Source organism: Equus asinus, chromosome 5 (genome assembly GCF_041296235.1).
Source record: "Equus asinus isolate D_3611 breed Donkey chromosome 5, EquAss-T2T_v2, whole genome shotgun sequence".
Taxonomy (NCBI): Eukaryota; Metazoa; Chordata; class Mammalia; order Perissodactyla; family Equidae; genus Equus; species Equus asinus.
The window spans coordinates 98,829,383-98,844,818 of record NC_091794.1 but is presented as its reverse complement, the minus strand read 5'-3'; the positions used below and the strand labels follow the sequence as shown (position 1 = coordinate 98,844,818).

Below are 15,436 nucleotides of genomic sequence, written 5' to 3'. Positions count from 1 at the left end.
ACTAGTGAGACCTGAGAAATTTGCATTGGCAAAGCCCCCTGGTGCTTTCCTGGACATTCCGGCAGATTCCTACCCCTTAACCGCTCCCTTCACCCCCACCCCTCCAATAATAATGATTAAACCCGTTCTACCGCGCCTGTGCTGGGTCCCCGGCGAGAAGCAGCGCTGGCCTGCGCGGGGGGAGGAGAGAGAGGAGGGCGAGGGGAGGGGACAAGAGAGCTAGCGGTTCCGCCCGGTGATGTAGGCAGCCCGGGGAGGTGGAGCCGCGACGCCTGAAGGAGTCCCCACCGCAATCGCCCTCTCGGTCTACCCATCCGAGCAGCCAGTCGCCAGCCCCAGCTCCGGTGACCTCCCTACCGCCGCAATTTGGGCGGCGGGGACCGCGAGATCCCCCCTGTTTGGGCCTGGGGGGCGCCTCCACCACGCCCAGCCCCTGCCTCTCCTTGCTTCCCGGACGGCTGGAGCGACTCCCGGGGGAAGCTGTTCCCGGACGCTCGGCCGCCGCCCGGGCATCTCGGCTGCCAGCCCGGCTGGGCACCGGGCATCTGCGAAGCTAGCCTTGCCTGGCACTGGGCATCTCCGGGCACCGACTGTCTCTGGCGCCGCACAGCTTCTCGCCACCGCGGGGCCGCGGACCTCTGCGCGCCCTCCCCTCCCCCGGCCTCCCGGCAGGACGCCCGTGAGCTCCCCGCGCCCCCAGCCCCTCTGGCCGCCGTCGCCGCTGCAGCCGCGATGCTGCCCTGGAGACGTAACAAATTCGTGCTGGTGGAGGACGAGGCCAAGTGCAAGGCGAAGAGCTTGAGTCCGGGGCTCACCTACACGTCGCTGCTCTCCAGCTTCCTGCGCTCCTGCCCGGACCTGCTGCCCGACTGGCCGCTGGAGCGCCTGGGCCGCGTGTTCCGCAGCCGGCGCCAGAAAGTGGAGCTCAACAAGGAGGACCCGACCTACACCGTGTGGTACCTGGGCAACGCCGTCACCCTGCACGCCAAGGGCGACGGCTGCACCGACGACGCCGTGGGCAAGATCTGGGCGCGTTGCGGGCCGGGCGGGGGCACCAAGATGAAGCTGACGCTGGGGCCGCACGGCATCCGCATGCAGCCGTGTGAGCGCAGCGCCTCGGGGGGCTCGGGGGGCTCGGGGGGCTCGGGGGGCCGCAGGCCGGCGCACGCCTACCTGCTGCCGCGCATCACCTACTGCACCGCGGACGGGCGCCATCCGCGCGTCTTCGCCTGGGTCTACCGCCACCAGGCGCGCCACAAGGCCGTGGTGCTGCGCTGCCACGCCGTGCTGCTGGCGCGGGCTCACAAGGCGCGCGCCCTCGCCCGCCTGCTCCGCCAGACCGCGCTGGCGGCCTTCAGTGACTTCAAGCGCCTGCAGCGCCAGAGCGACGCGCGCCACGTGCGCCAGCAGCACCTCCGTGCCGGGGGCGCCGCCGCCTCAGTGCCCCGCGCCCCGCTGCGCCGGCTGCTCAACGCCAAGTGCGCGTACCGGCCACCGGCCTCCGAACGCGGCCGTGGGGCGCCGCGCCTCAGCAGCATCCAGGAGGAGGACGAGGAGGAGGACGAGGACGTGGAGGAGCGCGAGGAAGCAGCCCCCCAGCTCGAGCGGCCCGAGGTGCTCAGCCTGGCCCGGGAGCTGAGGACGTGCAGCCTGCGGGGCGCCCCTGCGCCCCCGCCGCCCGCGCAGCCCCGCCGCTGGAAGGCCGGCCCCAGGGAGCGGGCGGGCCAGGCGCGCTGAGAGCCGAGGGGCAGGACTCGCGGCCCCAGACCCCGCCGGCCTGATTTACAGCCTCTAACCCGGGCCCTGCCCTCTTCTGCTCTCCCCTGGCCCCCCCCCGTCCTTGCCTCCCTTGTGGTCTCCGTTGTTGCCCGCCTCGCGCCTCATCCTGGCTCAGGGTGACGCCTGATATGCCCTTGATTATTGGGGGACGAGTAGTCGGGGAGCAGCAGTATTCGGCATTCACCTCTCCCCCATCCGGAGTTTCTGGGCTCCCTCCGTTGCGGAATTGCCCCCTACACGTTACACCAAGCCTGTCTGCCCATAGACTATCCCCTCCCTCCCAAAGCAATCTCTCAAGAGAAGGAGGGAGAAGTTTCCAGAAATCCAGGAGGGTAACCTTGGGCCTTGGCCAGGTGGCGGCAGTGGCTCTCTGCCCTTGACCAGTCTAGCCTTCCTCCCTGGGATGAGACCAACCCTGGGGAGGCATTCTTGTAGGGGAAGAATAGTGGAGACTGGAGGCCAGGCACAAGGTGGGAATTGAGTCTGCAGCCACCATATACCCAAGGAAGAATTCTCAGGCCCTGTGTCTGGCCTCTCTACCCCTTGGAGGACTTCTGGGACTTCACTGCTCTGCTCTGGAGAGGACTAGGATGGTCCTACCCACCCAAACAACAGGTTAGGCCAGGTTAACAGCTCTCTGCACCAAGCAACTGCCCAAGTCTGTGCCCTGGCACCGGGTACACCCACAGGACTCCTCACCCACCCCATCTCTGCAGACAGATGTGTATGGTTCCCCACTAGGTGCCCCACAACCAGCACCAAGATGGGGCCTCCTAAGGAGGTAAGAGAACCAACCCATGGCAGGCACTTGAGGACACTGACTACCCAGAAAGTGGACCCAGGAAGGGTGCCCCCAAGTCAAGGCTTGTCAGAGCAGAAGGGTCCTTACAGCAGCTAGATTCTCATAGCAGGAAGGAGGGTGTGGTAACCCAGCAGAGGGACTGGGTCCCTGCCCAAGTCTCTCTCCACAAGGCCACGAAAAGCCCGAAGATCTGTGTTGCCAACTGATCATTGTAAATAAAGTGGACCTGCTTTTTCAGCCTTGTCACCACTTCTTTGTTGTATTTGATGCCAAACCTACTGAGGGTGAAAAACATCATCAGAATCCTAAAGGGCAGGAGAAGACCCCAGGAAGTAGCCCCCTGTAGCAGCTGGAGCCTACTCTCAGGATGGGGGGTGGGGCAGGGCTGCTGCCAGGAAGCTGTTCCCTTCATGTCAGGGGAGGAGACGGTAGCAGGTGCCTTGTCTGAAAATCACATGTGCCAAGTCTTGGAAGGATGTCAGCTGTCTGTCTCGGCCTCCCAAAATGTCTGTCCGCCTGGGCACTCAGTTGCACGTGTCTCTGGGACATTTGGCAGGGAGCAGGCACTGGGCTGGGGGCTTCTCGTCAGCCACGTATCTTTGAGAAGGTTCACGTGGATGTCAAAGCATACAGTGTACACCGTGTCTGCTCGGGGATGAGAAAGGAGGTAGGTTGTAAAGAGAGAGGTGGGCAACCCACTTTTCTTTCAGAGGAGCTGGAGAAATCCGTGCAGACCTTTGTGACAATGTAATCTTCTTTATCCCTGTGCTGAGCTGGGCACTGATCCCAGAGTTATCCAGAGCCCAGAAGAGTGGCCTCTGCAATTGCCAGCGATCAGGATTGTTCTGTTTCCTGGAGCTGCTGGAACAGAGGGTACCACTGCCACTTCACACTTGCGGAACCCAGGCAGGGTCAGCGGATTGTGAAGGGGAAAGCTGGGGTTGACTCCACCTGTTTGGAGGGGAGGCTGGGGAGGGGGACAAGGACCCACTGGGCAAGGATGCCCTGCATGTTCATTGCTTCTCTCTTCTGCATGCCAGGGTTTTTGCTGGTGTTTGTCTCATGTGCAGAAAGAGAAGAGGAAATGGGAAGATGTCAGACCTGGGAGAGGAGGATGGGCTGCAAGGCAGCCTCTGGTGTTTGAGACAGCCCGAGCCAGCAGCAAGGTCACGAGCACACCCTCTTTGATCAGAGTCACGCAGCAGATATTGGCTAGGCTCCTGCCTTGGGACAGGCACTGAGCTAGGCCCGGGGTCCAGGAGTCCCTCCTGCGTGGCTTTTACATTCTCGAGTGAGATTCTTATATTTAAAGGAACAGTTGCTGTATAATAATTCACAGGCATGCTCCCAGACTCGGTCCCTGTTCCTCCACTTTTCTCTGGCAGCCTCCCAAAACAGACACAGACACAGACACACACACACGCACACGCACACACACACACACAGCTGCCTCCTTCTTTCCCTCACTCAGGCTGTGCTCTCTATACCTGAAGTTAGAAGACCAGTGTGAGAGGACTATCTCTACTTCCTTACCTGCTGTGTGATGTTGGGCAACTCACTCAGCATCTCTGAGCCTCGCATTTATCAAGAGTAAAATAGGGATCATAGCTACCTCTCAGGTTGATTGTAAGAATTAAATAGAATCATGGCAGTGAAAATGCTTTGGTGAATAATAAAATGCCCAGCACATGTGAAGAACAGCCAGTTTACCCACGGGGCCCTCCTCTTTAGATTTTTGTGTGCCTTCCCCCCCATTCCACTCTCTCTGGTAGCAATGATTATAAGTCGTTTTACTGGCCACATCTCCATTTTCAGTGTATGTGGTGGAGGAAGGACCTGATCCAACTTCTCTCCTCCGGTCGGTTGAAGATGAGATAAGCCACAGGTGAGCCAGCACAGTGCCAACAGCTGCCAGGCCCCAGAGGCAGGGGTTTGAGGCACCTCCAGCCACCAGGCCCCAGGCAGCATTGCTCCCCAAGGGAGGGAGTGTCCTGGGAAACCACACCCACCTCCATCCCTCTCCCTGATCTTGGGCACAGGATGGAGAGGAGCCCTGAACCGCTGGTCAAGTGGTCTTGTGTCCCTGTGTCTCGGCTCCTGGGTTCAGATTCCCCACCTGCAAAATGAAGATGGGGGGAGGGGGACCAGTGGTTTTCAAACCAGGTCCTTCCAAGTCCTAGATTCCCCGGGGGTGCCCCAGGAGCTGCCGCAGGGAGTGATGAGGAGATGCAATGGGGAGTCCCCCCCCCCCGCTTGCTTTAACTGGAGCAGCTCATCTGTTTTCTCTTTGGGGGTTCTGGGATTCCATTTGAATAATGGGATCCTACAGATTTTTCTTTTTTAAGTCACTGGGTGACATGCCCTCTAAACTTGCCTTCCAGCCCTGATGCTGTATGTGTCTAAGGTCCACTGGGCTGACTAGGACTGAGCAGTCACGTTGGCGTGTGTACACGTGGCAGTGGAGGGCTTTTCGAGAACAACCGGCAGCCAAGGCCACTGTGAGAAGTGTGTCTCAGCTAGACCAGCCACTCAGGAGCTGAGACTCTTCCCAGGACCTCTGGGGCCTTACTTCCGGCTCTCCTGATCCTCCTCCAGAGGGGCTGGGCTGTGACTGATGTGACTTGTGCCACAGCACATAGCTCAAGGATGAGGTCGGCTGGCCCACCCACCAATGGCGTCCTGGCTCCCATTCCCCTCTTCCACACGCACCTGCTCCCGTTCCCCCAACATTGCCATGTGCTCCCACCTCTAGGCTTGTACCCATGCTATTCTCATGGCCTAGAATGTCCTTCCCTTTGGCTACACATTTTCACATCCTACCCGCTCCTCAAGACCCACCTCAAATTCCACCTCTTTGAAACTTTCCTTAATGCATACCCTGCCTCCACTCCTGCCAAATCTGGGGGTGATCCCTCCTTTCAAAGTCACATAGGACATAGCCAGTGCTTTCCTCATGGTCCTCACTGTGTTACACCTGGGAGTACTGTTTTTATGTAAGTGTCTTTTCTCTCATGCTGATCCATCTCCAGTTCCCCGCCCCCTTCAGCACCTTGACTTGCAGGGCAGAGCGTCGCTGCTCAATAATAATTTGTTGAATGAATACATGAATGAATGAGCCAGATGGAAGAGCCATCATGGGATAGGAAACCAAGTGGGTGGAGAAGCATTCCCTCTGCCAAGCTTCTGCCTCGAGATGCTGAAGGAGAGCTATCCTCAGACGCCCTGTTCAGACAGATGGCTATTCTTGGGGAGAAAATCAGCCAGGGGAGGAAACCGAAGCCTGTGTCCATGGGGTCTGCTCCGAGCTCCAAAACGCCAGGCCAGGGACTTCTCACCCTCTAGACTAGTCCAGGTACAGCACGATGCTGCCAGTCACAATACAGGGCAGCTCCTGGTGGTGACCAGCTGCCCTCCAGGCACGCTGGCTGGGTGGCGGGAGGACCATCCACACAGCTGTGGTCTCTAATTTAACACACAGCTGGTGGAACCTGGGCTTGGGCATCAGACAGACTTGCCGGTCCCAGCACTGCTGCTTGATGGCTGTGTAACTTGGGGCAGATTTCCGAAGGCTTTTGGAGCCTTGTTTTCCATCTGTAAAAACAGGGTCAGGTGAGTCTGGATCCTCTGTGATTGGTGGGAGAATGAAGTAAGGCGCTGCATTGGGTGATTGACTTAGCACAGTGCACCGTGCGCCCAGTAAGTGGTAGCTGCTGCTCTTATGTTTATTATTATTATTTCGGCTGGCGCTCTCTGCCTGACAGCTCTGGGATGAGCAGATCAGGTGTCTGGTCTCTGAGACACTAAATGTGTTGCTTGTTCATGCCCCGGGGTGCTACCTGCCTGAAGTCCCAGTGGTCTCTAAATCATGGTGGAAGATTCAACCACAGCTTGTCTTATTTTCATCTCTAGTTGTTCAACCAAAAAAAGCCTAATCACCTTAACACTAAGTCAGATCCAGTATCTTCTGCTTTTTGTATATCCTTTTCACCTTAGCACCTAGCACAATACCAGGCACGCAATAAGCATTCAGAGGTGAATGCATGCGTGCACAGGTGTATGCATGAATGAATAAGTGATTGACTGCTGCCGGCGGCAATGTTAGCACCCAGCCTTCCCAGCCAAGGTCTTACGGAAAGCTGGGATGCCATTCTTTTGTGCCTGGTCAGCTTCCCCCCATCCCTGTTTGCCCTTAGCTACAGGTTATGAACAAGAGGAAGATGCTGCTGGCTTAGGGACCAGCCAATCCCCAGTATAGGACAGCTGGAAAGGATTGAGGGGACCGACATGAAGATCTGGCAAGTCCCTGAGCCAGAACTGTCCTCTGTCTCTCTCTGCTCCACTGCCTGCCTATCCACAGAGCACACACGAGTTTGTCGACTGATCCAGAATAATGAACTGTATCACCACTCACCTTCAGATTGGGAAGGAGGTTGGGCAGGCAAGGCGTTGAAACTGGAGTGCAAGCCACCAGACAGGAGACCTCAGCTGAGAGGCCCAGCAGTGCTGCCTGCTGGGAGCCCTTGACAAAGAGGCTAAAGGAAATGGAAAGCTCAGGAAGATCTCGTTTTTCCCTGCCCCGCATCCACCTGTTCCCCATTTATAGTGGAGACTGCTTCCTTGCCCTCCTGGGCATACAACTAAACTCTCTGATTCTCCCCGGCACTGAGTTGTGGTCATGTGACTGAGTTCTGGCCAATAGAATTGCTGAGTGTCACTCCCAGGGCTGGGCTGTACAAAATATAACTTTGCTTTATTTTCCTGCCTATGTCCTGGAGGTCATCACCCAGGGTGTTCTGGAAGCAACAGGTTGAGGATGACAGAGCCTCCACCAGCCTGGGTCCTTGAATGACCACAGGAAGTAGAGCCCCACCCCTGCCATCAATGGAAGCAGGAAATAAAATTTTATTGTGTTAGCCACTGACATGCTGGGGTTGTTTGTTGCAGCACATGGCTTACCTCGACTAACACACTCTTCTTGTGACCCACTGCCCTGATGTTCCTGGTGAAACCACTATGTCCCATTCTTGGTCCCTGGGGTCCTCCTCTGGAGCCCACGTGATCCAGGCCTGATCAATCAGACTATCCCATCTCCTTAGCCATGCAGAAAGGTTTCAGGATGGGCATGTGACTTGATCAGAGCCAGTGGAACTTAGTTCTGGGACTTTTGTTGAAACTGTTGTGAAGAGAAACACTCACTTTCTGCTAGAGTTGCTGAGAGATGGGGAGTATGTCTGGTGTTGCTTGCAGCCATCTTGCCATCAGGAGGAGAGAGAGCCTGAGAGGTCAACACAGTGAAAAGCAGAACAGGACATGGAGAAAGTAAGACCAGGTCCCATGATATTGCTTGAGCCCTGGATCCCACCAGGCCTGCCCAGGTCTGCCCCCAGAGTTTTCAGTTCCTTGAGCCTGTAAGTGGTCCTTTTTGCTTGGGCCAGTGTGAGTTGGGCCTTCTATCCCTTGCGTCTGTGAGAGCCCTGGCCCTGCTATCACTGTTCTCATCAAGTCCCCAGCTCTGGAAAAGGGGAATCATTGAAAGGCTTCAAGTCTGTCACATCACCCAACTGCAGGACATTCAGCTAATTCCTGGGATCCAGAGGTCCCCAGGCCCCTTCCCTCTCTGGGTCCACCTGGTCTTCCGTCCTGGCTGCTCCTCACACACCTTCCCAGTCTCCTTTCCTGTTCACAGCTCCTGTCCTTCTGTGCCTTCGATTGGCGTGTGGCTCTGATCCCGACTCCACACGCCTCTTCAGGTCAGTCTAACCCAAACCCCTGGCCTTGGTTCCAGTGCTGGACCATGAGAGTAATCGGGGCAGCCCAGGCTCAAGGTGGTCAGCCCAGATCACGAATCCACCTGGTCCCCTCATCTGCAATGGGAAGTGGGCTCCCCAGATGTGAGTTTCGCCTACTAAACCAATCTCTTAGGGGACCTTCGATGGGGAGGGGGCACTTCTGAGATGGAGCGTGGGCTGAGCAGGCTGACCTCGGAGTCAAAGGCCTGGAACTGCCTTTTATTCACTGTGCGACCTGGGCGAGTCAATGAAGTGCTCTGAATCTCCATTTTCTCTGTAATGTGGAGGCAATACTCCCAGACATTTCTGCCTCAGAGGATTATTCTAAGGGGCCATTCAAATGGGATGGAATGAGAGAAGACTGTGAAAAGTATCAAGTACCAGGCAAGAGCCAGGGGCAGGGTGCTTCCTTATTGGCTCTAAGACAAGAAAGCTGGAGTGAGGCAGCTCGACAGCGTCCGGGCTGACGGGCTGCTATTTGGAGGAAGGGGCACAGTGCAGAGGAAGTGAGCACAGACTGCAGCGAGGGATGTTTAAAATAGACATCTGCAGGGATTTCCTGAAGGGAAGAAGGGCACGACCGGGGGACAGCTTGTGGAGCTCAAACAATAAGCTGCTCTCCAAACACACACACTGCCCCCCAGGATGGACGTGAAGGATGGGTGCTACAGCCCCATCTGAGGTCAGAGGGATGGTCGGGGAGGCCCAGGGAGACCCCTGCAGCCCGAGCTGCCTCGGAAGCTTTAAAGCAGGAACGGGAAAGAGCAGGCTGGAGCATCTGATCCTCGTGTCGTAATCGTACCTGTGATCTCGTCTCCCACAGGCCCCGGACAGCTCCAGGATGTCTCCTGCCGCTGAAGCTGGCCTCAGATGTGATCGTTCAGCAGCCTTAGAAACAGGGGCGCGGGTGCAGGGAGCAGAGAGGGACATTCTGAGAGGATGAAAGTGGACACTGCCCGCTCCTCTTCCTCTCTACCGCCCTCCGTCTCCAAAGCACAGAAGACGCAAGGACTTGCTTCACGTCATCATCTCTCCCCAGATTCCATTGCTAACCAGGCCCAGACAGCAAGATGGGCCCGGGAAGCCCCCTGTTGTCTTTAGGGGCAGCGCACACGGGGATGACTGACCATCGGGTTATGCACTGCCCACGGGGCAGCACATATTGTCAGTGGCCAGGAGACGTCTGCACGAATGTATCTTCTCGCTGGTTGACTCCTTAGAGATGCATTAAATCCTTCCAAGATTATGAAAGGAATATGTTTTCATTTGAAACCAGTGAAACCACAAAGATATAAGAAAAATTAGTACTCTCCCCTAGTCCCTCTCTGTTTCCCCTTCCCTGCACCCTCGGCACACACACTCCTAGATAACTAATGTCACCACCTGCCTCCTTCCTGTGAACATCAACAAACTCACACACATACACACAGAGATTTTGTCATCTGGTTTTCACAAAAATGGAGTCATTCTCTAACACATTCTGCAACGGGCTTTGTTCTCACTTGAATCATGCGCTTCCCTCCAGCTCAGTGGATTGAAGTCTAACTCATTCTTCTTTTAATAGCTGCACATGTGTTTGGCCATCCCCTGTGAATGTATGTTTGGGTTGTCTCCTGTTTTTAAAAGCATCTAATAAATGCCTGCTGTATGCAGACCTCCAGACCACGCCTCCTGGAAGAAGGAGCAGATGTGGGCTGAGGGGATCCCCGTATGGGCTGAAGAGCAGCAGGACCAAGAGGAGTTTACACCAGTTCCTGGTGCTGGGATATCTCAGCTGGAAGGGCCCTTAGAACTTGTGGTCCAACCCTCTGGTTTACAGATGAGAAAGGAGATTTGTCCAAGGTCACACAACTTGCTACTGGAAAATCTGGGGCCGTAATTTAGGTCTTCTGACTCTCAGACCAATGTCCATCCTCTGTACAAAAGCTATTAAAGTAAAAATAGAAATAGGTCCAAGAAAGATGTATTTAAACTCATAGATACCCAAAATTTAGGGGTCAAGTAAGGAGATGGGATGTACTCAGAGCCCACAGAGAGTTAGTGACAAAAGGAAGGGGCTCCTTTTTGTACTCCTCCCCCTGTCCCTCTCACCAGTCAGATTTGCCCAAACACCCCAAGCTCAGTTCTGCCTCAGGGCCTTTGCACTTGCCATTGCCAGTGCAGGGACCACACTTCCCTCAGATTTTTACATGGCTACCTCCTTCTCACACGCTCAGTTCAAATCTCAATTCAAATGTCACCTCTTCAGAGAGGCCCTCCTTGTTTCCAGCCTCCCCACAACTCAAACTAATATTGACCTGTGCAGCCATTGTCTCTCCCATTACCCTCTCACTGTCTTCACAGTGCTTGTCATCATACGAAGTGACCTTGGTCAAGTGTTTGTTTACTTGTTCATTAGCATCTCCGCATTAGAACAGAAGCTCCATGAGGCAGCCGCCTGGGCTGCTGAAGATGGTCCCTGGCACAGAGTAGGTGCTTAGGAAAGATTTGACTTGATAGAGACAAGTCTCCTGACAGCTGGGCCAGTGATGCTCCCTCCACACCAAGAGGTGTCTCTGCTACATCCGGGCTACAGAGGCTGGTGGCCCTGGCTCCTGGACAGTGCTGGCCGCCAGCTTCTGAGGAGGTTGGGGCTCCTGCAAGGACAAAAAGGATTAAAAGGCGACAAGTCAGGATAATGTTCTTGCTTCAGCTTCAAAGCCAGGACCAGAACCCCTCTCTGAATCCTCTCCCAAACCTTCAGGTCACCACCTCTCTCTGCTGCCTCCACTTTCCTCTCCGCTTGGTCCCTGACCCCCCCTCCGTGTATTTCCAGCTGGAGACTGGAGTGGTCCCTCTGTATCTCCCCTCCTCACCCTGAGCTGCAGCTCCTTGTGTCCTGACTGCCCGTTCTCCTGCCCACAGGCATTCCCAGTGCCTGCCCAGGGAGGCGACAACGGGGGAGGGGGACATAGAGACCTCCTCCTCTGGGAGTGTGATGTGGGGCACTGTCTGGGAGTTCTCCATCACCAGAACCCTGGGCAACCTTGGCCAAATCTCTTTACCTCTCTGGGCTATGTCTCCTCCTCTTGAAAATGAGGCACAAGAGGGCTACAGAAGCTGGGCAGCCCTACAGCTCAGACGCTCCAAAGTTGCTACCTAAGAATCGTGTTTGTCCCCCAAAATTGGATAAGTGGGACCAGGATCCCTTCTACGTTTTACGTGAAAAAAAATCAGGTTCTGGGTGGGGAAATGGACTGGTGTAGGCTTCCCTGTGCGTGAGGACAGCACAGGATCTAAGTGACATAAACACGATGGCCTCTTGTCCAGAGGAAAAAGCCCCTTCGCTGGAATGGAATCAGGAACCTCATGCTGAAGGGGATCAGGCATCCTGGATTTGGGACAGGGAAGAGGGCTGCTGGCCTCCAGCAGGGCGGGTTTACTGACTGGGGCCCTGGAAGGCTCAGGCACAGCCTCCTTTCTCAGCCATGCCCAACCCTTGCCTGCCGTGGGCTTCCCAGCAGGCAGAGGAGAGACTGACCATCTACCTAGCGCTGACCGTCCCCTAGGGATTGGGCTGCAGGCCAGGAGTCCATACCCCACATCCACTCAACTTTCTTTTGATAAATATTGAGTGCCTACTGCATGCCGGGCACTGTCCTGGGTGCTGAGGAGACGATGGTGAACAAAACACACAACAATCTTTGCCCTGTGTGGCCTAGAGCATGTTTCTCACCCTTTCTGATCCTCGGTTTCCTCGCTTGTAAAACATGGCTAGTAAGGTACTAACCTCTGTAGTAGATTGTTCAGTAAGGGCCTCCAGTGAATTATCTCTCCCTGCACCCACTCTCTTGTTTAGTCCCAACTCACACTGACCCTGGGCACGGCCATGTGACATCCTTTGGTAATGGGACGTCAGCAAGCATGACTCAAGCAAAAGCTTGAAAACTCCTGCTCACTGGGGCTTTGTGCCATGATGAGGAAGGAGCCCAGGCTGGCCCGCTGCAGACACGTGGCCCCATCAACAGTCAGCGCCAGCCACCAGACACATGAGTGAGGCCACCTTAGACCGTTCAGCCCTGGTGTGCTCCTGGATGATTGCACGTGAGCGACCCCAGGCAAGAGCAGCGAAAGAACCACCCAGGTGAGCGCAGTCCAAGTTGCTGGCCTACAGAATCATGAGCAAATAAAATGGTTGTTCTTTTAAAGCACTCAGTTTTAAGGTGGTTTGTAATACAGCAATAATCGATACAACCACCTCAAGGGGTGTTTCTGAGGATTGAATGAGAAAATGCAAGGGAAGCAATTAAAATCTTGTTTAGCACAAAATAATAGCTCAGTAAGAAGTAGTTATTATTATTATCATATTATTTGGAGCCAAGTTTCTAGGTTTTGGGAACCCTCTCTGTTGACCTCTCTAGCTATTCGCATAGAGTGAATTGACACTGGAGAAATCTGTGAAGTCGCCCTAAGTCTTCCTGGTGGCCGCACACTGGGATTTAAAGGCTGCCCTCAGTGGACTTTAGCCTGCCTTCTCTTGAATAGGGGAAGAAGGCACTTTCAGACAGAGACCAGATGGCCGCAACAGGGAGGTTGGGTTACAAGGTTAAGTAACCAAGATTGGTAACCAATGATGGCCTCTTGGGTCTTTGCTGGGGCCCCAGGGTTTGCCCCGAACTGTACGTTAGTGGCTTCTTCCCTCCCTTGCACATTTGTTTTCTTGAACCTCTCCTGTGGGCCAGGCATTGGTCTATGCCCAGGATCCAAGATAGACATCTATGTCGTTCCAGACAGACAGACAGCAAACCCATAACTAATGTCATCAGATAGCAGTAAGTGCTCTGAAAGAAAGTGACAGAGTGATGGAGGGAGGCAGTCAGGACAGGCTCCCAAAGGAGATCGCACTTGAAGACCCCAGGGAAGAGACATCCAGGAAGAGAGAGCGGCCGTGCAAAGATCCCGTGATGCGAACAACCTTGTCATGTCTGATGAGGCTGGTGGGGGATGGGAGACCACCAGGGCATGAGGCCAGAGAGGTGGGCTGGGCAGCTTAACCATGGTGAAGACTTTGGGCTCTATTCTAAGTAGTGGAAACTTCTGGAATATCTGTGTTTTCAAAAGCTCACTTAGGCCACTTTTTAAAGAGTGGAATTGGGAGAGGGAGTAAAAGAGGAAAGAGGAGAACCAGTTAGAGGTCCGGCTGGGGACCAGTGGTGCCTTGGAATGTAGTGGTGATGACAGGGAGGGGTGGCTGAATTCAAAAGGCAGAGCCAGAGCTGATAGAGCGAATGAGGGCATGAGGGAACACCGGGCACAGAGGGTCCCTTCTAGGTTTCTGGCCTGAGTAACTGGGTGACTGGTCATACCTTTAACTGAGGTGGGGACAGGTTGGGGGTTGGGTGAGGAGAGAAGCAGAGGTTCGGTTTTAGATCTCTTCAGCTTAAGATGCGAACAGACCTCCAGATGGAGAGACCACGTGGGCAGCGGGATATGCGAGACTGTCTCCAGGAACTGGCACATAAGCTTCAGGGTGATGATTCTAAATGGCATTTCAAGCCATAATTATTCTAGATGAAATCACCTGGGAGAGGAGAGCAGCGAAGGTAGACAGAGGCAAAGAGACCACCGTGCTTGGTGGCTGAGCAGAGAAGGCAGGAGCTAAGGACAGAGATGGCAGAGAAGCAGGAAGAACCAGGAAAACGTGGTCTCCCTGAGCAGGGAGGCTGGGGCAGGGGGCATGTGTCCTAGTCTGCATACCTGACCCCATAGCTGGTGTGGCAAAGGGGCCCTCTGCAGCCCCCCAATCTAGCCCCAGAGCCCTCCCGAGGGAGAGCAGAAGGCCCCTCTCTGTAAAGAACCAGGGCTTGCTATGGGAATGGCCCAGCCTCAACTGAGCTGCCCAAGCACGGGAAGAAAATGCAGCTGCCTGTTTCTGTCATGTGTTCTGAACCTGCCGTCCTCTCCTTAATGGCATTTAGGGTCATAAAAATCTTGGGTCAAATCTTGGTTCTGCTGCTCTCCCCAGCATCCTCCTTTGCAGGCCCCAGAACAAGCCCACAAACTCTTGACATTTTAAAGATTTACCACAAGGGCCAGCCCGGTGGTGTAGTGGTTAAGTTCGTGTGCTCTGCTTCGGCGGCCCAGGATTCATGGGTTCGGGTCTTGGGCACAGACCTACACGCTGCTCATCAACCATGCCATGGCAGCGTCCCACGAACAAAATAGAGAAGGGCTGGCATAGGTGTTAGTTTAGCAACAATCTTAAGCAAAAAGAGGAAGACTGGCAGCAGATGTTAGCTCAGGGTCGATCTTCCTCACACACAAACACACACAAAAGATTTACTACTCCTTATACCTGTAGGGAAATAAAGTGTGGTGGGAGGGTGGACAACGTCTCTGAGCCATTGTTCAAGCTGTTCTGTCTTCTTGGAATGCCCTTCCCTGCCCAACTCACCGGTGAACTTCTCATGCTTCAACATCCAGCTGCAGTGTCCCCTCCTCTCTGGGGCTTTTCCTGCTGTCCCCTCCCCAGGCAGACAGAGTCCTGCTACCTCCTCACCCTGTGTCCTTGTAGCCATGACCTCTGAAGAGACTGGAACCCTGCAGAGATACTTCCTGGCTCACCTTGGTCAGAGATGCATAGAGGGTAATGACAGAAGGAGCATTTTTGGGTCCTGCTCCCCTGCTGCCTCCCCCACAAGCCAGCCTCGACCCACCCAGGAACCCCGGGAAGGGCATGGGATCTCATGATCTCAGAGGTGGGAACTCAGCCCTTTGGACTCCCCTGGGCCATGTTAAAAATTAATCTGTAGGTGCCTGTGCTATCCCGAGTAGGCCACTCTGCAGAAAATTCCGGAAGAATTTGTCCCTCCCCCACCAGCCCGCCCCTACTCCCCTGTTCCTGGGCTCTGAGAAGGGGAAGCACTGACCTGGGAGCTTCCCCTGGGATATTTAGAGCATGGGGGCCCTGAGCTAGGAAGAATAGTGACTCAAGGAAGCAGTAGATGGGAGAGGAGGATGTGGTTCAGCCAAGCAGGTCCCCAAAGTCCCAAGGTTTATAACAATTATAACATCGACAACGATAGTA

The 15,436-nt window shown here is 55.1% G+C and overlaps 1 protein-coding gene and 1 long non-coding RNA gene across 2 annotated transcripts; one reads left to right on the top strand and one right to left on the bottom strand.

Annotated features, from left to right (window-relative positions):
* Nucleotides 1–252: 252 nt before the first annotated feature.
* Nucleotides 253–2,820, top strand: FAM43B (family with sequence similarity 43 member B). The gene has a single exon (XM_044769881.2). It carries the CDS (start codon nucleotides 733–735, stop codon nucleotides 1,735–1,737), a length of 1,005 nt encoding a protein of 334 aa, XP_044625816.2. The 5' UTR covers nucleotides 253–732; the 3' UTR covers nucleotides 1,738–2,820.
* A 1,532-nt stretch (nucleotides 2,821–4,352) lies between these two features.
* Nucleotides 4,353–15,086, bottom strand: LOC123285466 (uncharacterized). Its single transcript, XR_006527199.2, has 7 exons — nucleotides 14,974–15,086; nucleotides 10,695–11,006; nucleotides 9,173–9,604; nucleotides 7,778–7,856; nucleotides 6,993–7,113; nucleotides 5,917–6,172; nucleotides 4,353–4,697 (listed from the first exon to the last, which is right to left on the bottom strand). It is a non-coding gene; the product is annotated as an uncharacterized lncRNA (long non-coding RNA).
* Between the last annotated feature and the right edge of the window lie 350 nt (nucleotides 15,087–15,436).

Excerpts from the sequence above, each read along its gene's own strand:
- FAM43B (XM_044769881.2), top strand. The coding sequence starts at position 733 with ATGCTGCCCTGGAGACGTAACAAATTCGTGCTGGTGGAGGACGAGGCC.